Source organism: Lynx canadensis, chromosome A2 (genome assembly GCF_007474595.2).
Source record: "Lynx canadensis isolate LIC74 chromosome A2, mLynCan4.pri.v2, whole genome shotgun sequence".
NCBI lineage: Eukaryota > Metazoa > Chordata > Mammalia > Carnivora > Felidae > Lynx > Lynx canadensis.
This window is the reverse complement of record NC_044304.2, coordinates 7,685,410-7,704,711: the sequence shown is the minus strand read 5'-3', so window position 1 is coordinate 7,704,711 and position 19,302 is coordinate 7,685,410. Positions and strand designations below refer to the sequence as shown.

General features: G+C 58.2%; 3 protein-coding genes across 6 annotated transcripts; 2 read left to right on the top strand and 1 right to left on the bottom strand.

Annotated features, from left to right (window-relative positions):
• The first annotated feature begins 100 nt into the window (after nucleotides 1-100).
• Nucleotides 101-2,533, top strand: CDKN2D (cyclin dependent kinase inhibitor 2D). The gene is made up of 2 exons (XM_030300351.1): nucleotides 101-523; nucleotides 1,575-2,533. The coding sequence occupies exons 1-2, from the start codon at nucleotides 383-385 to the stop codon at nucleotides 1,932-1,934; spliced, it is 501 nt and encodes a 166-aa protein (XP_030156211.1). The 5' UTR covers nucleotides 101-382; the 3' UTR covers nucleotides 1,935-2,533.
• A 349-nt stretch (nucleotides 2,534-2,882) lies between these two features.
• Nucleotides 2,883-11,597, top strand: KRI1 (KRI1 homolog). 3 transcript variants are annotated; one of them, XM_030300048.1, is made up of 19 exons: nucleotides 2,883-3,103; nucleotides 3,216-3,289; nucleotides 4,067-4,172; nucleotides 4,541-4,649; nucleotides 4,910-4,964; nucleotides 5,044-5,090; nucleotides 5,386-5,482; nucleotides 5,571-5,648; nucleotides 5,909-6,042; nucleotides 6,589-6,715; nucleotides 6,823-6,918; nucleotides 7,007-7,177; nucleotides 8,232-8,307; nucleotides 8,409-8,500; nucleotides 8,580-8,706; nucleotides 8,793-8,923; nucleotides 9,824-9,888; nucleotides 10,014-10,112; nucleotides 10,710-11,592. In XM_030300048.1, the coding sequence occupies exons 1-19, from the start codon at nucleotides 3,010-3,012 to the stop codon at nucleotides 11,047-11,049; spliced, it is 2,118 nt and encodes a 705-aa protein (XP_030155908.1). In that variant the 5' UTR covers nucleotides 2,883-3,009; the 3' UTR covers nucleotides 11,050-11,592. The 3 variants fall into 3 exon arrangements, with proteins under 3 accessions (XP_030155908.1, XP_030155894.1, XP_030155899.1); XM_030300034.1 differs by having other exon boundaries at nucleotides 5,041-5,090; XM_030300039.2 differs by having other exon boundaries at nucleotides 2,884-3,103; nucleotides 5,041-5,090; nucleotides 8,412-8,500; nucleotides 10,710-11,597.
• On the bottom strand, nucleotides 11,253-18,099 carry ATG4D (autophagy related 4D cysteine peptidase). Of its 2 annotated transcripts, XM_030300168.1 has the most exons (10): nucleotides 17,632-18,093; nucleotides 16,997-17,080; nucleotides 16,742-16,915; nucleotides 16,169-16,445; nucleotides 16,030-16,094; nucleotides 13,742-13,872; nucleotides 12,780-12,858; nucleotides 12,627-12,703; nucleotides 12,424-12,543; nucleotides 11,253-11,806 (listed from the first exon to the last, which is right to left on the bottom strand). In XM_030300168.1, the coding sequence occupies exons 1-10, from the start codon at nucleotides 17,861-17,863 to the stop codon at nucleotides 11,624-11,626; spliced, it is 1,422 nt and encodes a 473-aa protein (XP_030156028.1). In that variant the 5' UTR covers nucleotides 17,864-18,093; the 3' UTR covers nucleotides 11,253-11,623. The 2 variants fall into 2 exon arrangements, with proteins under 2 accessions (XP_030156028.1, XP_030156037.1); XM_030300177.1 differs by lacking the exon at nucleotides 12,780-12,858 and having other exon boundaries at nucleotides 11,718-11,806; nucleotides 17,632-18,099.
• Nucleotides 18,100-19,302: the final 1,203 nt, after the last annotated feature.

Genomic DNA, 19,302 nt, shown 5'->3' with positions numbered 1-19,302 from the left:
TCAAGCGCGCTATCTCCGCCCCCTGGCGGCCAGCTCAGCGGCGGCAGCGGCAGCGGCTCAGAACAGACCCCGCCCGTCGAGGAGGAGGAGGGAGGGTGAGTTGGGGGGAGACCCGGCCCCCAAGGGGCGGGCGCCGGGCCGGGCCCTGCGAGCCGCGGAGGGTTGGGCCCGGCTCCCAGCCCCTGGCGACCCGCTGGCCGACAGGGGGAGGAGCCCGCCGGCAGGGCGGGGGTCGCGCAGAAGGCCGACTAGTGTGCTGGGCTGGGAGCGTCGCGCAGGCCAGGTGCACCTCGGGGGAGATCTTAGGGCCAGCGCCAGTGGATTTCCCCACACTGACCGCGCCGGCGTGGGGCGGGGGGCTTCGCAGGCTGCCAGCGTCGACATGCTGCTGGAGGAGGTCCGCGCAGGCGACAGGCTAAGCGGGGCCGCGGCCCGTGGCGACGTGCAGGAGGTGCGCCGCCTTCTGCACCGTGAGCTGGTGCACCCCGATGCCCTGAACCGCTTCGGCAAGACGGCGCTGCAGGTGAGGCCCGGCTGGCCGGGAGCGACGGCGAGGCTGGGACCCCAGACCCTTTCCCTCAAATCTCCTTGACCGCGGTGGTGGCTGACTGGGGGGGTGTGGGGGGGGGGGCGGTCCTTTCCCCCTGGGGCGCTGTTGCTCCTTGATGTCTACTTTCGTGGGTGGGTGGTGGATGGAGTTAGGTTGGGGGAGGGGAGGACTTTCCATCTTCTCTGGAGGATTTCTTGTTTTCTGGGTGCAGAGGATTAATTTTCCCTGGGGAGGTTCTTATTCCGCGATGTGAGAGCAGCTTCTTTGGATCCCGGCTTCATAGGACTGGCTCTTGTTTCTTGGAACTTCTGTGGGGGGATCCAATCACTGGAAGGAGGGATTCATGTTTCCAGGGGTTCCCTATTTTCTGGAGGGTTCTCTGAGATGTATCCAGTTATTTGGGTAACTCTCCATTCCTGTTTTGGGTTTGTGTGTGTGTGTGTGTGTGTGTGTGTGTGTGTGTGTGTGTTTTCAGATTCCTAGTATATTAAGGGAAGTCCTAAGTGGGGCACAGTTACACGTTGCATGGGCATCCTTATTCCCTGGGGGGCATTTTACAGGGGGAACCCTATTTCTTCAGGGCAAGTACCCTGGGGTTTCAAATTCCCTGGGCATCTTTCCCTTGAGTTTGCTATCCAAGTTCTTTGGAGCAGTTCTCATTCTATGAGGCCTATTTCTGGGGGTGGGGGAGGGGTCATATTTCCTAGCGATTTCCCATATGGGATGGGGCATATCTCTGCTTCCTTGGGGAGGGTCTTAGGTTTCTCGAACGTTTCCTTGGAGGCTATTCCCTACGTGGTTTTCTTATCCTTAGGGGGGTGACCAGTTTCTTCGGGGTCCCTATTCCAAGGAGACGTCTTTCTCTGGGGTATCAAACAACCGCCTGAGAGCTTGTGTTCCCTGGTGTGTCCCCATTCTTTAGAAGAGCTCTAGTGTTCCCTATTCTTGAATGACCCCTCTCTACAGTGACCCCTTTTCCTGGAACCTCTCCCTTGAGGACCCCTCACTCTCTGCCCCCACACAGGTCATGATGTTTGGAAGCTCCACCATTGCGTTGGAACTTCTCAAGCAAGGTGCCAGCCCCAATGTCCAGGACACCTCCGGCACCACTCCAGCCCATGATGCGGCACGCACTGGATTCCTGGACACCCTGAAGGTTTTGGTAGAGCATGGTGCTGATGTCAACGTGCCTGACGGCACCGGGGCACTCCCCATCCATCTGGCGGTGCGAGAGGGCCACACCGCTGTGGTCAGCTTCCTGGCTTCTGAGTCTGATCTCCATCACAGGGACGCCAGGGGGCTCACGCCCCTGGAGCTGGCACAGGGGATAGGGGCCCAGGATCTCATGGACATACTGCAGGGGCACTCGGTGGTACTGCTGTGACCCGGGGCGCCCACTGCAGCAACCGGACCCAACAGGGTTCTGTGTCAAAAGAGGAGGAAAGAAACACTTTCTCCCCTCACTCCTTCTGCCCCCTGTCAAAAGGGGAGGGGCACCAGTTTGTGGCTTGTTGGTGTTGATTTGTGGGGTGTGTGTGTTTGAGGGACATTTCTCATTTGTTTTTCTCACCCCTTTTGATGTGTTGGGCAGAGAAGGGCTCCTGCAGGCAACAGCCGTCTAAACGGTTCAGTTTTCTCTGCGCCTCAGATTGCTGGGGCTGCAGACGCCCAAGGGCAGAGCGTTTAAAGCCCCAGCCCGAGTGAGGTCATCGCTTCCAGGGCTCCTGGAACCTGGCGACCTTGGCTAGCTGTACCCAGAGACAGACCTCAAATGTGCACACTGCTTTCAAGCATGGGGGGAGGGGGGAGTGTTTAAAATCAATAGAAGGGTAGTATGAGTTCATATTTTGTTGGAAACTTGTTTTTCAGTCTCTTGTACAGCGTTAAAAAAAGATTCTATTTATTAAGCTTTATGGAAAAATATTGTTGTGTGATAATTTAATGTTTTTACCCATTAAATTAAGACTTGTGCATGATCACAGAGCTGGTGGCTTCTGATTTTTGAGTCTGCGATGGAGAGTCGCACGTCCAGTATGTTTGTGGGGGGTGGGCACGGGGGTCGCATATCGTGGATACTTTGGGGGAGGGGAGAGAGTGGTAATTCCCAGGGTGACAGAGGTGAGTGTGCTGGGTGGGGCAGCGGTTTACGCTGTCGGAACGGAAGGGAGGCAGGAAACCGCGAGTGGAGAAAGGGCCCCCAGATGTCAGCTGGGTGCCGGGAGCCCCGGAGCGGTGGGGGGGAGGGAGGGGGGGCGATGGCTGTAGTCTGACCCACAGAGGCGTGACCCGCGGGCGGGGACTGCGGTCGGGTGGCGTAAGGGATCCCGGAAAGACTGGGGGAGGGATTAGGGGCCTGCGAGGCTCCGCCTCCTTTAAGGCCTGCCGAGGCTGGGGCTGAGGGTAGCCCCACCCCCTTGGGACACTCGCCACACGCGTGCGCAGTGGGTCGCAGAGCCGCCATGCCGGAACCGCGCGGGTCGTCACCCCTTCGGGTAAACGCGGCGTTTGCCGCGCGGTACGGCCGCTACCGGGAGCGCGAGGAGCTGCAGCGGCGTGAGTGCGGGGCGCATGCGCGCGGGGCGGCGGCGCGGACAGGGTCGTCGGGAAGCGGGGATTGATCTGGTCTTCCAAGCTGAGCTGTGAGGGGCTCTCATCTGCCCCGCAGTTAAAGATCGCTACGGGGACCGAGACGGCGGCGGCGACTCCAGCTCTGAGTCCGACTCTGGCGACGAGCGCGTGGTGAGCTTTCTCACTCCGGCCCCGCACTTTCGGGAAGCATCTAAGCTCCCCACCGCACCCCTATCCTGATATGCAGAGGGTGGCTAGTCTCCAGCCCCCTTCCACCCTACGGGAGCGTCCAACCTCCTTTTTCTAATCCCATGGGCGACACACAGCGCCCTCCCCATCCCCACGGGGTGGCCCAATGCCCCCCTACTTCCTCTCTCTCGCCACGCACGATCCACCTGCCCATCCTGATGTGAGGAGCGACGGCTGTGTCCATTTCCTCATCCCCAAGAATTTAACCATTTGTCAGTCCCCGAAGTGGGACATCTCTTTGCCACATGGGACGCTCCGCCTCTCACATCAGCCCTGATCTTCGGGGCCTCGCTGTGCAACCCAGCCCCTGCTTGCTGTCCCACACATGCTCCCTCTCTGCTCACCTGCCCCGCTGTCAATCCTTTGTCCTCAGGAAGTATCCTCCCCTTGCCCGCCCCCTCCCCCTGTTTCAGATCCTGTACCTGTGTGGCCTGCCCCTGCCCACCCCCAAAAGGCCCCCTCTTCCTCCTCCACCTCTTTGCTGTCTTCCGACCTCCCCTCATACCCACCCTGGAGCCCCCTACCTGCCTCTGTCCAGCTGGATCCCTTCTCCAGCCTCCTAGTGTATACCCCTCCCTCCACCCTAATTTCCACAGGCTCACAGCCCACCTGCCCCTCTTACTTAGTGTCCCCTAGCCTCCACCAAGGCTCTCCCCATCTCCTTTCTGAAGTCTGTTCCTGATCCTTTTCATGCCTTAGGAATTTGATCCCCAGCAAGAACGTGACTTTTACAGGACTCTCTCCCTGTTGAAGAAGAAGGACCCCCGCATTTACCAGAAAGATGCCACCTTCTATCAGAGAACAGGTCTGGGGCTGCTCATCCCTACGGCCCAGGCTCCCCACTGCCTTACCGGCTTTTGTGACTGCTTAATGAACCCTTCCTTGTATGTTATGTGTTCTCGGTCTACAGTGCATAGCAGAGTGTTTTAGGTTATTACTTGCTGTTAATAACAACTGTGTGCTTAGCACTGTTCAGAGCATGAATTACTCACTGAATGAGCGTAGCCAGCTACTACTGATGTAGTATAAGTGTGATACCTGTCTCACAGCTGGGAACTGGTGGCTCGGGGATTTGAAACCTTGGGGGTGCCCTGGCCCAAGCCCTGTGGGATTCTCTGCCTGGGAAAGGAAGGGGGCTGTGAGTGATGGCAGATGTCTCTGGCAACCCGATAGTATCCTCCTCGGAGAGTGAGGAAGCGCCAGCAGCCAAGGAGAAACAAAAGAAGATGCGGCCCATGTACCTGAAGGACTACGAAAGGAAGGTTATCTTGGAGAAAGAAGGGTGAGGAGAGACCTTGACTCCCCACCGTCCCCCCACAGTCTTCCCAGGGCAGGCAGACAGGCACATGGGAGTCTTAGAAGCAAGGGTGGAAAGAAGCTGGCGGAGACTCGCCAGGATTGAGGGAACCCCAGAGAACAGCATCGTCAGTGACTCACCTGTACCCCACTGCCCCCCAACTGCTGCTCTAACAGCTGCCCGCCCCATAGGGACAGACGAGCCATGGGGAGTCTGTTCTGAAAGCCCCATTCTTCCTTGCGCAGCAAATATATCGATGAGGAAAATTCAGATGAGGAGACCTCCAATCAAAGATTCCAGGTAGGTGGGGTGGAGGCCTGGTCGGGGGCTGAGGGGGTTGGGGCTGGGCCTGAGGCCTGTGTCACTCTCTCTGCAGCAGATCTCGTCAAAAAGTTACGTAGAAGAGCAGAAACAGCTCAAGGAAAGGTGAGCCTGGGCGGATTGAATGGCCAAATGGATAGGACTGAGGCCACAGGATCGGACAGGCCTGGGTTCAAATCCAGCTGTGGTACTTCATGGCTGTGTGCCCTTGGGCACGTCACGTAGTCTTTCCGTGCCTCAGTTTCTCCATCTGTTAAATGGGGTTGACGATGCTCTCTGGGTCACAGTACTGCTCTGAGCTTGTTGTGGAGGGCTCGGGACTCCGTAAATGGGGTTAATGCTGGGACTGTGGGCAGAGACCAGCCTGCATATCCTGAGGCTTATTCTCTCACGTGGGCAGCTTCCGGGCTTTTGTGGAAGACAGCGCGAGTGAGGACAGTGCCGGGGAGGGTGGCTCCAGGTTGCTGCAGAAACGCGCTAAAACCAGGGAGGAGAAGGTAAGTGCTGGGGCCTGGATGGACCGAGGTGGGGGGGTGCTGCTGACAGGAAGGGGTCCCCAGACCCTCAGTGCTGGCCTACCCTCAGGCCCAGGAGGATGCGGACTACGTGGAATGGCTGAAGGGACAGAAGGAGATTCACAACACTGATACCCTGCAAGAACTGGTGAGTTCTCGTGTCTATACCATTTCCAGCCTTTTTCTGGAAACGAATCCTTGAGGGAGTAGTCAAGAGCACCTAGTCTGAAGATGGGGTGTGCCCCTCTCTGGGCGCCAGTTTCTATTTCTATAAAATGGGGATTATCCCCTCTAGTTTATAGGCTGGCCGTGAAGTGTCAGTTACTTAAATCTACGTGGTGTCCATGCCTACCTCCTTCCCGGCCCACAAGTCCCTGACCTGTGTCCTGTCTGCCCCCCCCCCCCCAGACCCACCTCAAAGAATATTGGAACGACCCAGAGCTAGATGAAGGCGAGCGGTTCCTGCGAGATTATATTCTTAACAAACACTATGAGGAGGAGGAGGAGGAGGGCGAGGAGGAAGAAGAGGAGGAGGAGGAAGCGTGAGTAACCATGTCCCCCAGGGGCCTGGAGCCAAGCCAGCCAGAAAGCAAAGGGCACCGGCTGTTTACTTTTTTGCACAGATGGTAGCAGAGGTCTTGTTCTGTGAGGAAGAGCGGTGGGGCGAGGGGCATGGGGTCTGGAGCTAGGTGACCTTGTCGTTAGACATTGTCCCCGGGTTCCCCATCTGTCAAATGGGGGTGCCTCGAAAGTAGGGATCTTTTTTTAAGTTGGTTTATTTATTTTGAGAGAGGAGAGAGAGGGAGAGGGAGAGAGTGTGCACACAGGCAGCAGAGGGGCAGACAGAGGGATTGAGAGAGGTTCCTAAGCCGGTTCTGCGCTGTCAGCAGAGCCCGATGTGGGGCTCGAACTCAAGAACCGTAAGATCATGACCTGAGCCGAAATCAAGAGTCGGACGCTTAACCAACCAAACCACCCTGGTGCCCCAAAAGTAGGATTCTTAGGAGGAGGCAATGAGTTCACACAGCTAGTACACAGGAGTGCAGGGGCTCGGCTGACCCCCAGTCCTGCCCCATCTCGTCCCTCAGGGGCCCCAGCCTCCCCGTCCAGCTGGCCGTGGATGATTCCTCGGATGAGGGGGAGCTGTTTCTGAAGAAGCAGGAGGACTTTGAGCACAAGTACAACTTCCGCTTTGAGGAGCCGGACTCGGCCTTGGTGCGTGGCCGGGGCGGGCGCCGAGCAGGACCCGGACCTTGGGGCCCAGGCCGGGAGAGCCCAGAATCATCTCTGTGGCCCTTTCTGGGCTCCCTTGCTGCCCACAGGTCAAGACCTACCCTCGAAGCATCGCGTCCTCTGTGCGCCGCAAGGACGAGCGCAGGAAGGAGCGGAGAGAGGAGACGAGGGAGCGAAAGAAGAGGGTGAGTGTGGGGCTGTCAGGCCGGGGAGGGCTGCCAGCCCTGCGGGGAGAGCCCACGCCCTCCCTCTCTCCCTGCCTGTCACCCGCAGGAGAAAGCGAAGAAGCAGGAGGAGCTCAAGCAGCTGAAGAACCTGAAGAGGAAGGAGATCCTGGCCAAGCTGGAGAGGCTGCGGCAGGTCACAGGCAATGAGACACTGGGCTTCGAGGAGAAGGACCTGGAGGACGACTTTGATCCTACCCAGCATGACCAGCTCATGCAGGTGTGGCCCCTGCACCCCACCCCCGCCACGCAGTGCTTGGGACAGGGCTCTGGAATCAGTGGTTGTTTCCCGGCTGTGTGACCTCTGAGAAGTGACTCGATCTCTCTGAGCGTGTGTCCCTGTCTGCAAAGTGAGCTCAGCCATACCGTCTACCTCAGGGCTGTTGTAACGACAGCCTAAGAGGAGTACGTGTAAACATTGGTAATGCTCAAGGAACGGGATAGCTGTGTTTCCTTTCGTCTTGTTGCCATTGATGTTTATTGTTGGGTTAGAGGGGACATAGTGTCTGTCAGGCCATGGAAACAGGCGATAGGGCCTTATGAGGAAAGCAGCGGGGACCCCGGGAACCCCAAAGAGGCCCCCGACCAAGCCTCGGAGGCCAGGGAAGGAGACTGAGGACACGTAGGCTTCAGTTTCCTCAGTAGAATGGAGGTAGTTTCTGTCCCTTGGGGTGTTTGTGAGAATGCAGCAAGATGCAGCCCAGCATTGGGCATACAGTAGGGGCTTAATAAGTGACACCGTAAGCAATACCTGCCTTTGCCAGGTGCCCACTGGGTGCTGGGGTTCCAGCAAGGGCCCAACGGCCTCGGAGCTCATGTAACGGCAAGAGCCAGTCTGATGGTCACTGAGCATCAGGCGACATAGTGGTCGCTGCTCTCCCAGAGCTCCCAGTCTGATGGCAGGCACTTAACTGTACAGTGAGTGCCCCCAGGGATCAGAGTGGTGATGGGCGGTGTGCAGGGGGAGGTGGGGTATTCAGGGAGTCCCTGATCGGCTTTGGCAGGTGTGGTGAGCGGGTTGAGGGCAGGCAGCGCAGACCGGAGGCCTGAGCAGCAGTTAGGCAGCCAGGGAGGGGGTACTGCAGGCGCAAAGGCCTGTGGGAGGGAAAGAACCGCGGCTCGTTGGAACAGAATCAGGGGGATTGGGGCCTGGAGGGGCCTGGGCACACAGGCAGCAGCTAGGCCTTGAGGGTGCTGGGAGCCATGTAAGGTGCAGGAATGAAACTGTCTGGGGGGAGAGGCCTTACTGATCCCTCCTGGCTCTGACCCCACAGAGATGTTTTGGGGACGAGTACTATGGCACCACGGAGGAGGAGAAGCCGCAATTTGAGGAAGAGGAAGGGCTTGAAGGTGAGGTCATGGGCGGGGGGGGGGGGGGCACCAGCTGGGGGAGTGGCTGGGTCTCAAGTCCAAAGTCCCACCCTGACCCCCTACCCTGTCTCCTTTGGAAGCAGATGACTGGAACTGGGACACATGGGCTGGGCCCGAGCAGGGTGGAGCTTGGAGCCAGCAGGAACCGCACTGCGAGGACCCCGACTTCAATGTAGGTGCCCGGGGTGGAGGGGGACCTGGGGGTGTGTGGGGTCCCCCCGGGGGCTGGCCTGACTTTTGCATCTTGGCAGATGGATGCTGACTACGACCCCAGCCAGCCGCGGAAAAAGCGGCGCGAGGCCCCCTTGACAGGCAAGAAGAAGCGCAAGTCGCCCTTCGCCACGGCGGTGGGGCAGGAAAAGCCCGTGTTCGACCCTGGTGAGGCCCGGGCTGCTGGCGGGGGGGCGGGCAGGGGCTCCGCGGGGCCCGGCACACCCTGGCAGCCTGGCTCCCTCCCCTCACAGGGGACAAGACGTTCGAGGAATACCTGGATGAGTATTACCGGCTGGACTACGAGGACATCATTGACGATCTGCCCTGTCGCTTTAAGTACCGCACCGTGGTTCCCTGCGACTTCGGGCTGAGCACCGAGGAGGTGAGGCCCCAGAGGGGTGCCCCGGGGCAGGGGGTGCCCCGGGGGCAAGAGGGAGTGTGGACCCCGCAGAGGTTGCAACACCCCTGCTCCCTCACCTTGAAAACAAGGTGAGAGGGCTAACAACACGAGTAATGTCACCTGCCTCCAGCGGCTGTGCCCACAGACACTCCTGTAAATAGTACTTTCCATTCTGTCACCGTATGTCTGCAGTTGGGTGGCCCTGGAAACAGATGGCCTGGATTCAAATCTTGCTTTGGTCACTCACCAGCTGCGTGACCTAGAACGCCGTGCCTCAGTTTCCCCACTTAAAACGGGCCTGATAACAGCCCCACCTTGTGGCTACGGAGGTGAAATGAACGTGTGTGGCTCTCGGAATGGCATTTGTCCCTCAGCCATGTGGCTGTGGGTGCTTGACTATGCATGGCCCGCAAAGCCAACGTTTATGGAGCTCATACCATCTGCATTTACTCAATCAGAATAGTTTCTAAGGGGCTTGCCCACCTTGTAGGTGAGGAAACCGAGGCCTGGAGCTGGGAGGCTGGGCCTCATCTATAATTTGCACACCCGGTCATTAGCAGAGACCCTTGCCCTGTTCTGAGGCTGCTGGGACCCCTGGACCCCCAAACTGGGATCTTAAATCAGCCACTCCGTGGCCGTGTGACTACGGCAAGGATCTCCTTGATGGGCCTCAGTTTCTCCATCTGATGTCCCCTGCCAAAGACCTCTGGTGGCCTCCGCAGAAATCAGTCCTCTCCCGCTATGGTAACATCCTGCTGAACTTGGGAGGAGCGTTACCCTGCTTTGAACAGTGAGGTGGCTAAGGCTCCGAGAGAGCCAGGCCGCCTACACCCCCCGACCCAGGGCTCAAACAGCAGGACCCCACCCTCCCTCCCTGTGTAGATCCTCGCTGCTGATGACAAAGAGCTGAACCGGTGGTGCTCCCTGAAGAAGACCTGCATGTACAGGTGACAGGTCGGGGCTGGGCCGGGTGTCCTGGGCGGGGTGGGAGGGGGCGGCGGGCAGGCAGGTGAGCAGGCACGGGTCCCTCCCAGAGCGTCGGGCAATAGGCCTGTCTGCTGGGCATCCGCAGGTCAGAGCAAGAGGAGTTGCAGGACAAGAGGGCATACAGCCAGAAGGCCCAGAACTCCTGGAAGAAGAGGCAGATCTTCAAGTCACTTTGCCCAGAGGGGTGAGTGTCACTGGCTGGAGGAGGGCGGGCTCAGGAGCCAGCTGGGCCCGGGTTCGAGTCTTGCTCGGTCAGCCATTTTGCTGCATGGCCCTGGGAATGGGGCTTCCTTTTTCTGATACCTGGGTTCAAATTCTGACTGGGCCACAGCTGTGTGACCTTGGGCAAGGCACTTGCCTTTACTGGGCCTGTTTCCTCATTTTTAAAATGGGGTAAAGATGGCTCATTTCTTATTGGGTTTTTGAGGATTAAGTGAATTCATTCATCTGAAGCGTTTAAAACAGAGTAAGTGCTATGTAGGTAGTGGTAGTATTAAGACCGTTATTTCCTGATCCATAAAGCAGGGGTGATAGGAGCTCACAGAGTTGATTTAAAGCTGAAATAAGCCCAGGTACCAGAATTATCAGCAATACAGTCCAGCCTCCGACTTCAGTAGAAAAGCCCCAGTTTTGGTGTCAGACTTGGGTTTGAATCTGAGGCAGGCCTCTGATTTGCTGCCTTGCTTCTCTGAACCTCTCCTTTCCTCATCTGTAAAATGGGAGATGTGTGCTCAGGAACAGGCCTGCCAGGCTTGGGCTGAGCCCCTGCTTTTCTCCTCAGGACGGAGACACTCACAGAAGCCACAGGGAAGCCACAGAGAGACAAAGCCGACCCTCCGGGGCAGCTGCTAGCACCTGATGGGGCCTGTGGGCAGCGGCCCCAGCCTGGGAGCCCCCCAGCACAGGAAGAGGCGGGTCCTGTGTCTCCCACCCAGAAGCCAGTCCCCCACAGGCGGAGGAGGGGCAAGAAGGCGCGTCTCCTGGGCCCCACCGTGACCCTGGGTGGCCGTGAGTTTAGCCGCCAGAGACTGCAGGCCTTTGGCCTCAACCCCAAACGGCTGCACTTCCGGCAGCTGGGCCGGCAGCGGAGGAAGCAACAGGGTCCCAAGAGCGGCCCCTGAGCTCCGGGGAGCAGGCAGGGGCCCTGGGGTTCCTCCCCTCCAATTGAGCTTGGGGACTGTGTAGACCCTGGTGTCTGCCTGTGGCCGAAGAAGTTGTGGAAGTGAGGCCTACCTAACACGCTTCCCCCAGCATCTCACCTTGAGACACGCCTTGGACCCCTTGGACCCCATCCCTTAAATGCTGGGCCCAGCCATAGCCACAGTCAAATTAAACGGCTTTATTAGCCCCCAGTGGCCACAGTTCCCCCCCTCCCGTACCCCCCGTCCTTAGCAGGGTAGGGGCTTTGGGACCAGTGAGGGGCATGGGTGGTCCAGTGCAAACTACAGTACTTGAGTCAGGCCCTGAGTGGGTGTCCGGAAGCTCTCCCTCCCTGCCCTGTGAGGAGGGCCCAGCTGGCGGGAGGCCCATTGTCTGAATGGCCCCAGTTCAGAGCTTTCCTGGACTGGTCTCAGCTGCGCTTGTCAAGGGAGTGAGAAGGGGAAGACCCATCACCTCCCGATGTCAAGCTCCCACACCCAGCATGACATAAATAAAAAAATAAATAGTGCGCATCTTCTCCCCCAACCCCACCCGTCATAAAAACACAAAGTCGTCAGAACTTGGGCGTTTGGCCTTGAGGAGCCGCCCCGTGCGAGGGAGCCGCAGAGTCGGCTGGGAGAGCTGGGAGCAGAGGTCATCCAGGCTGTGGTCCTGAGCGTGGCCCTCGGCCAGGGTGAACATGGGGTACCGCTCTGTGGCTGAGGAGCAGCTGAGGACCTGGAGGGAAGAGAGAGAGAGAGAGAGAGAGAGTGGCTTAGCTCCAAACCATGTTAATTATCCTATAATTATCCCAATAGGTATATTTATCAGGTGCTTCCTGAGCTCAGCTCCCATCCTTCCGGGCAATGACCCAGGCCAGCCAATCAGCACCGTCCATTCCCTGGCCCCAGTGATTGGCCCAGTGATGGATATATGGCCCAGTGTAACCAATGAACAGCAACCCTGTGATTTTTGCTGCATCTGCTGGGAAAGTGAGGCTTCCTTTCCACTGAACGGGGAGGTGGGTGCCCAAGAAGGCCAGTGGCTACCTTTTGACATTATTATAAGGGTGAGGCCCTGATGGGACTGTAGAGCCAGGGGATGGGGAGAGGCCCCACCACTTGAGCTCATGGGGGCAGCTCAAGCAACAATGCTCCTCACTTCTCCTTTTATGCCCTTCTTTTGTCTTATTGGTCATAGCTGGGCGTTAGTAGCTTGGGGACAGGATAACAATCTTGACAACACAGCCTGCAAGTAGCGCCCCCTGCCCCGCCCATGTCTGCTGGACTCAAGATCTCTGTTCCTCTTCCACTCCCTCCTTGCCCCTTGCCCCCCACCCTCCCCTCCTCGCTCACCCTGGTCAGCTCTGAGCAGAGCGTCTCAAACTCCTTCCGGTCTCCAGCATAGAACCCCACCGTACAGCTTGGGTCCATCTTGGCAAAGGCCATCTTTCGGGGTGAGGTGCAGTGGAAGGACTGGGGCATAAGACGTGGGAAGCTTAGGGCCCAGGCTCCCTCCACGTTCCCCAGCCCCACCCCAGGGATCCCAGCCAGCTCACCTCCAGGGGGAAGTCAGCCTGACTGACATCCACAGTGGGCTGGCAGTAGTGGGGGTCCAGGTAGAGCAGGAAGTCATCTGCAAGGGTGGAGGCATGAGAGGGGCTGGGGAGGGGTAAGGTGGGGCAGGATGGAGTGGGAAGGGGTGGGCCTACCCTGGTAGCCGATGAAGTACAGTGAATGCCGTGGCTTGCCCCCCATGATGCCCAGGCACAGCTCTGAACGCAGGAGCTCCTGCAGGGAGGAAAGGGGGTGGAGGAGTGTGCTTTCGGCAGGTGCTGTCAGACACAGTCCCTTGAGAAACACTTAGCCAAAGCCCCAGCCTGTTCTCATGGAGCAGACCTTCTACTGTAGGAGACGAACAAGGAACAAGATGAGTAAGTTCTGTCGCCTCAGCGGGCAGTAACACTGGGAGAATAAAGGATGAAAGAGGGCTTTGCAATTTGAAATAAGGGGAATCAGAACGGCCTCACTAAAAGGTGCCGTTTCAGCAAAGACCTGAATGAAGTAAGGGAGGGAGTTAGGAGTGTATCTCTGCACAAAGAGCACTCCAAGCAGATGGAAGTGAGTGCAAAGGCCCTGGGGCAGGTGTGTTCTGAGAACAGTGGGGAGGCCTGTGTGGTTGGGGCAGAGTGAACTGAGAAGGAGAGTGGGGGCAGATGAGGTCAAGGAACAGGGACACCGTGCAAAGCCTTGCAGGCTGTAGGGACAATTCTGGCCTTCATTCTGAGTGAAAACACCAGGGTTTTTCCGGCCTTGCCATTCCTTCTGCCTAGAGCACGCCTCTGCCTCCTCTCCTGCCCTGCTGGAGAGGGGCTTTCCTAGGCTGCAGCCACCCCCGTCTGCCCTTCGGTGTTAGTTTTAGTCCCTCTAGAATCTACGGCGTAATGCCACAGCTGTCAGTGTGGTTTCAGATCCACTGTCTGACCTTCCCCACTCCCAGAGGGCACGAACGTTTGCCTGTTGGCCTCCAAGTCCCCAGCAGCTGGGACGGTGCTGGGCACATAGTAGGTGCTCGCAACCACTGAAGCAACAGATAGAGATGGGGGAAGCAGAAACACCCAAGCCGAGCTAACGAAGCCCGGGCAGTTCCCAGGGGAGGCTCGGTGGAACCTACCTTCACGCAGGGCACATACACAGGGTTGAGCGTCTCGCCACCCAGCCGCACCGGCACCAAGATGACCACAGACTTCCACTCAGCTGTGGGGTCCGGCCTGGCCACCAGGCGTGCCACATCTGCCTTGTACACTGGAAGGACGGCGCGGCAAGTCACGTTCTCGCCCACCCTTCAAGCCTCAGAGTGCGGCCCTCCCGAAGCCTATGCAGCCTCTCAGGGTCCTACTCCCGTCACCGGCGGAAAAGGATGTCTTTCTGGCGCCCCACCCACCCCAAATTCCCCCAGACAATCCCAGGGCCTCCAGGTAGGTGTCAACATCCCCATTTTACAGACAGGGCAATTGAGGCCCTGAGGTTTCGATGAAGAACAGAAAACCAGGAGGAGGCAGAGCACCTCCCCAGTTCCAGGCCTGGTTAGTCTTTACTTATTCAGAGCATGGGTTTGCCCAAATGGAAATGGCAACACCGAGCAGACTGCCCCTCAGCTGAATGTCCCTGTGTGTCCCTCCTCCTCGAGTCCAATCCGCTGGTCCCCATTCTCCCACTTCCTCCCTTACTGCTAAGTAAGCCCCTGCCTGGCTCCCAGAAAAGTGGATTCGACCCTTCTGGAAACGCAGCTGCTATGGTCTGAATGCTTGTGTCTCCCCCCTCCAAAATTCAGATGTTGAAATTCTAATCCCCAGAGCGCCTGGGTGGCTCAGTCGGTTGAGCGTCCAGCTCTTGATTTCAGCTCGGGTCATGATCTTGCAGTCATGGGATAGAGTCATGCATCAGGTTCCGTGCTGACACGGTGAGCCTGCTTGGGATTCTCTCTCTAGTCTCTCTGCCCCTCCCCCACTCGCACACACACATGCATTCTCGGTCAAAAATAAACATTAAAAAAAGTTGGGGGGGGGTGCCTGGGTGGCTCAGTGGGTTAAGCATCTGACTTCAACCCAGGTCATGATCTTTTTTAAAATTTTTTTTTTTTCAACGTTTATTTTTATTTTTGGGACAGAGAGAGACAGAGCATGAACGGGGGAGGGGCAGAGAGAGAGGGAGACACAGAATTGGAAACAGGCTCCAGGCTCTGAGCCATCAGCCCAGAGCCCGACGCGGGGCTCGAACTCCCGGACCGCGAGATCGTGACCTGGCTGAAGTCGGACGCTTAACCGACTGCGACACCCAGGCGCCCCAACCCAGGTCATGATCTTACGGCTCGTGGGTTTGAGCCCCGCATCGGGCTTTGTGCTGTCAGCTCAGAGCCTGGAGCCTGCTTCCGATTCTGTGTCTCCCCCTCTCTCTGTCCCTCCCCTGCTTGTGCTCTGTCTCTCTCTCTTAAAAAATAAAATAAACATAAAAAAACAAAAAAGAAGACAAAGACGGAGAAGAAATTCTAATCCCTAAGGCGGTGGTATTAAGAGGTGGGGCCTTTGGGAGGCGACTAGGTCATGAAGGTGGAATCCTCATGAATGGGATTAGTGTCTTTATAAAAAAGACCTGAGAGAGCCCCTTCCACCATGTGGACACAGCAAAATGAACCAGGAAGTGGGTGCCCACCAGATACTGAATCTGCTGATGTCCTGATCTCGGACTTCCCAGCCCCCAGAACTACGAAAATAAATTCCCGTTATTTTGAAGCCTCTGTAGTCTGTGGCACTTCTGTTATAACAGCCCAAACAGAGTAAGATCGGGGTTGTCCGTGAAAATCAAACGTTGCCCAAATCTCTACAATTCTGCATAAAAACGTATAGGTTTTGTAGATTCCCTGATACCAATCCACCGAGGCTCCTATTAATAAAAACCCTATCTAAACTGATTTGGAGGAGGGCGCCTGGGTGGCTCAGTCAATTAAGTGGCTAACTTCGGCTCAGGTCAGGTTGGTGAGTTAGAGCCCCACGTCAGGCTGTGTGCTGACAGCTCAGAGCCTGGAGCCTGCTCAGATTCTGTGTCTGCCTCTCTCTCTGCCCCTCTCCCATTTGCACTCTGTCTCTCGAAAATAGATAAACATTAAAAAATTAATTAAAAGAAAAGAATTCTTTAAGAATTATTTACAGAGTAGGAGTAAATTGGACCTGATGGAGGGAAGTCCTTATGTCCTTTATTCTATCACTTGTAGAGAAGCCCCTAAAGTTTCCTCTCCTGGTTCCAGAGGGAGTGGAGGGATCCTGAGGACCTTCCACTGTGTGGGCCTTGAATCCTTTCCAAGGGTCCCTCTGTCCCAGAACTGGTTTCAGCCTCTGAGGCAGGTTAAGTCCTAGCGACTGGCTCAGGGTAAGAACTCTGTGACCGTGGTTTCCAGTCTCTTACCTGTGCAGTCCTGAGAAACATACACCACCAGGCGGGTGACCTCTGAGCAGCTCTCCACAGCTTTCCTGGGGGTGAGAGGGAAGGCCTGAGTTCCTGGGGGAAACCCAGTGGTTCCCGTGTCCCCTGCAGCGGCCCTCACCTGAGTATGTGTGCCACCAGAGATGGCCCATACCAGTCACCCGCCTTCTTGCCTGAGCTCTGCCCAAGCTCCACCAGCCGGTGTAGACCAAAGGGGGCCTGGGGGTGGTCGGCGAACCAGGACACTATCTGCCGGTGCCGACGTTCCTGCTCCAGCTCGGGGGTGCCCTGGGCCCAGCGGGGGGGCATCCAGCGTGCAGGCCCGCGGTAACGGTTGGGAGAGGCCAACCCTGATGGCTCAGAGGGGCCCAGGCCTGAGGCCTCGGACCACGTCCAGTCTGGTGGGGATGGAGTACACAGTCAGACGGTGCCAGTGGGGGCCAGAGGGGGGCACGCTTCCCATCAGCTCATGCTTTACGTACAATTCTAAGGCTCCCGAGACGCCACGTTTCCCAACAATTTTCCCATTCCTACAACTTCCTTGATAAACTCTCACGCCCCCCTCAAAACTTACTTGGCACACAATCTAACTTAACTGTAAACTTGTTTACAAACAAGCCCAACACCGCTGCCCTGTGCCACCCTGTGCCCTTGGCGCTGCACTCTGAGGGGGCCCTTCCCTTCCCCCACTCACCTCTGGGCAGGAAGTGCAGCAGCAGGCCCTGTGCCAGCATCATCTGCCCGCTGCGAAGCATGCATCCCCAGCCACAGTCCGAGGTCAGGCAGCCTCCAGCGAGGGGCGGGAAGTCCCGGCGGTAGGTGAGCCACAGGCGGGACATGAAATCCCGCTGGAAACGCTGGATGTCACCTGCGAGAGCAGGCTTGTCAGCTGCCGTCAGGAACAGCCTTGGGGGCCTCCCTCAACCGCGGACCGGGGCCACCAGCTCACCCTCGCTCTCGAAGCGGTAGCGGCGGCCACAGAGGTGGACGCTGGAGATCTTGCTAAAGCTGGTCCGGCTTTTGACTGCCCAGCCTGGGGGGAGACGTGGGTGGGGCAGCACCCAGCGACTTGAAGCACCTGCTTCACAGCAACAGCGCTTCTACTCCCCGGTCTGTGAAACGGAGACCATCCTAGGTCCTATCTCAGGGCTGGCACGGGGAAATCCATGCCACACTCCTCTCGGAGGGAGGCAGGGACCGTAGTAACGGCCACGTGAGTGTTTGCCATTAATTCGGGACGAATAAAGCAGTTCTGATTATTGTATCCGTTTTACAGAGGGGAAAAATGAAGGCACAGCAGAGCAAAGAAACCTTGCCCAAGGTCACACGGGAATGGAGACTTGAAAACACATTCCTTTTGGACCTGCTGCAGGTCCGCCCGGGGCAGGGCAGGACAGGACAGGACAGGGCGGGGGACCCACAGGTGACTCACAAGAGGCGAGCAAAGGGTGGAACACTCGGAGGGCCAGCGTCTGGTTCTCCTGGACTCCCACCGACCTCGAGCACCCCCCCCTCCCCCGCCAAGCCCAACCCCCGGCTGGCTCCTATCTCAGAACACAACCCCCGGGCCCGCCCCCTCCTCACCGTACTTGACGTTGTTCCAGGCCGTCAGGAACTTCGCCTTAAACTTGTCCACCTCGTCCGGCTCCCCAGGGGCGGTCCCGGGCGAGCCAAGAGCCGGGCCGCTGGCTCCAGAGGGCCCCAGGCCGTTGGGGTCCGGGACTCGGGGGCCCCGCGGCCTGCGGCCCTCGGGGCGGCGCGCGTCCTCCGGGCTCCCGCTCCGGTATTGCGCGGCGGCCGGCGACACGGAGTTCATGGGCGCGCCGGGAGGGCGGACGGAGGGCCCAGGTGGGGGCCGCGCGCGAGCGCCCGGGGTGGGGGCCGGGCCGCGGCGCCCAGGAAGGCGCTAGTCGGCCCCCGACGCGGCGGCCAGGCCCCCGGGCCCGGCGCGGGACGCTGTCACCTCCGCCGCCGCCGCCATTTTAGCGGCCCTGGCCCCGGGAGCCGGGCGGGCGCGACACGGCCGGACGCCCCGCCCCGCCCGGCCCCGGTTCCGGGTGGCCGCACCGGGACCTCGGGCCGCGGCGCCTCCCCGCGGCGCCCCACGAGCACGCCCCGCCACCCTATCGCAGCACCCAGGCGCGTCCGAGCCCCCCGCAGGCCCTTATCGGAGGCTCCAGAGTCGGGAAGCCCCGCCCCGGCCCCGCCCCCGACGGCGCGCCGGGAAAGGCGGTCCAGGCGCGGCCGCCGCGCGTGTGTGCACCTGCCCGCGTCCCCCCCGCCAGAGCGCCCCTCCGCGGCCTGCGCATCCGAGACCCGCCTTGCTGTGGGGCCAAACCCGTGTGACGCCTCCTCCTCACTCCCCCAAACTACACCTCTGTGTGCCTCAGTTTCCTTAGGAGCAAAAGAGGGCCTCAAATACACACAACAACATTGGCGAATCTTCGTGATAATCCTAAGGAGGGAAAGAAGCCAGATAAAAAAAGAAGATATACACTCTCTGGTCCCATGTATATAAAACTCCAGAAAATGCAACTTCATCTCTAGTAACCGAAAGCAGATCAGTTTCGGGGTGTCTGGGGGGTGGGGTGGGGTGGCGAGAGGCTAGAGGGAGGGACCAAAAAGGGCTAGAATATACTTCTTGAGGTGGTGGATGTGTTTAGTATCTTGATCCCGGTGCTGGTTTTCAGGATGTGAAACTCATCGGATTGAACACTTGAAAGGTGTGTGGTATGATGTATGTCAGTTATACCTCAATAAAGTTGTAAAAAAAATTTCAATGCGTCTGACTCAGGAGTGTTAGGAGGATCAGCTGAGTTCATCCGTGTAAAGCACTTTAGCATGACATTTGAGGCACAGTCAGGGCTCAGTGAAAACCGATCGCGACCTCAAAGGCAGATGACAGAGGAGTGACCCTGTGAACCGCAGGGAGGGTGGCCTCTAGTGGCCAGTCCAAGGGCCCTGTCCCCAGCAGGCTGAAGGAAGTACGATGAAGATTTGGCCGAGGGCGTGGGACATAAACAGCACGAAAAAAGACAGTCTCCTCCCTGACTTTCCCTCCCCTCTTCCGTAACTACACCTGCCTTCAGTCACACCTGCCTCCTTTCTCAAACATGTGCAATCCCACCCCAGGACCTTTGCTCTTGCCATTCCCCCTGCCCGCCTAGTTCTCTCATCCTGGGTATCTGCATGGCTCCTCCTGGACCTCTTTCAGGAATTTATTCAGATGTCATCCCAGCAGGCTGACTGTGCTCA

Excerpts from the sequence above, each read along its gene's own strand:
- CDKN2D (XM_030300351.1), top strand. The coding sequence starts at position 383 with ATGCTGCTGGAGGAGGTCCGCGCAGGCGACAGGCTAAGCGGGGCCGCG. Across the intron at positions 524-1,574 it reads TCGGCAAGACGGCGCTGCAG|GTCATGATGTTTGGAAGCTC; the intron begins GTGAGGCCCGGC and ends GCCCCCACACAG.
- KRI1 (XM_030300034.1), top strand. The coding sequence starts at position 3,010 with ATGCCGGAACCGCGCGGGTCGTCACCCCTTCGGGTAAACGCGGCGTTT. Across the intron at positions 4,965-5,040 it reads CCTCCAATCAAAGATTCCAG|CAGATCTCGTCAAAAAGTTA; the intron begins GTAGGTGGGGTG and ends CTCTCTCTGCAG. Across the intron at positions 5,091-5,385 it reads CAGAAACAGCTCAAGGAAAG|CTTCCGGGCTTTTGTGGAAG; the intron begins GTGAGCCTGGGC and ends TCACGTGGGCAG.
- ATG4D (XM_030300168.1), bottom strand. The coding sequence starts at position 17,863 with ATGAACTCCGTGTCGCCGGCCGCCGCGCAATACCGGAGCGGGAGCCCG. Across the intron at positions 16,916-16,996 it reads CTACCGCTTCGAGAGCGAGG|GTGACATCCAGCGTTTCCAG; the intron begins GTGAGCTGGTGG and ends CTGCTCTCGCAG. Across the intron at positions 16,095-16,168 it reads CTGGTGGCACACATACTCAG|GAAAGCTGTGGAGAGCTGCT; the intron begins GTGAGGGCCGCT and ends TCTCACCCCCAG.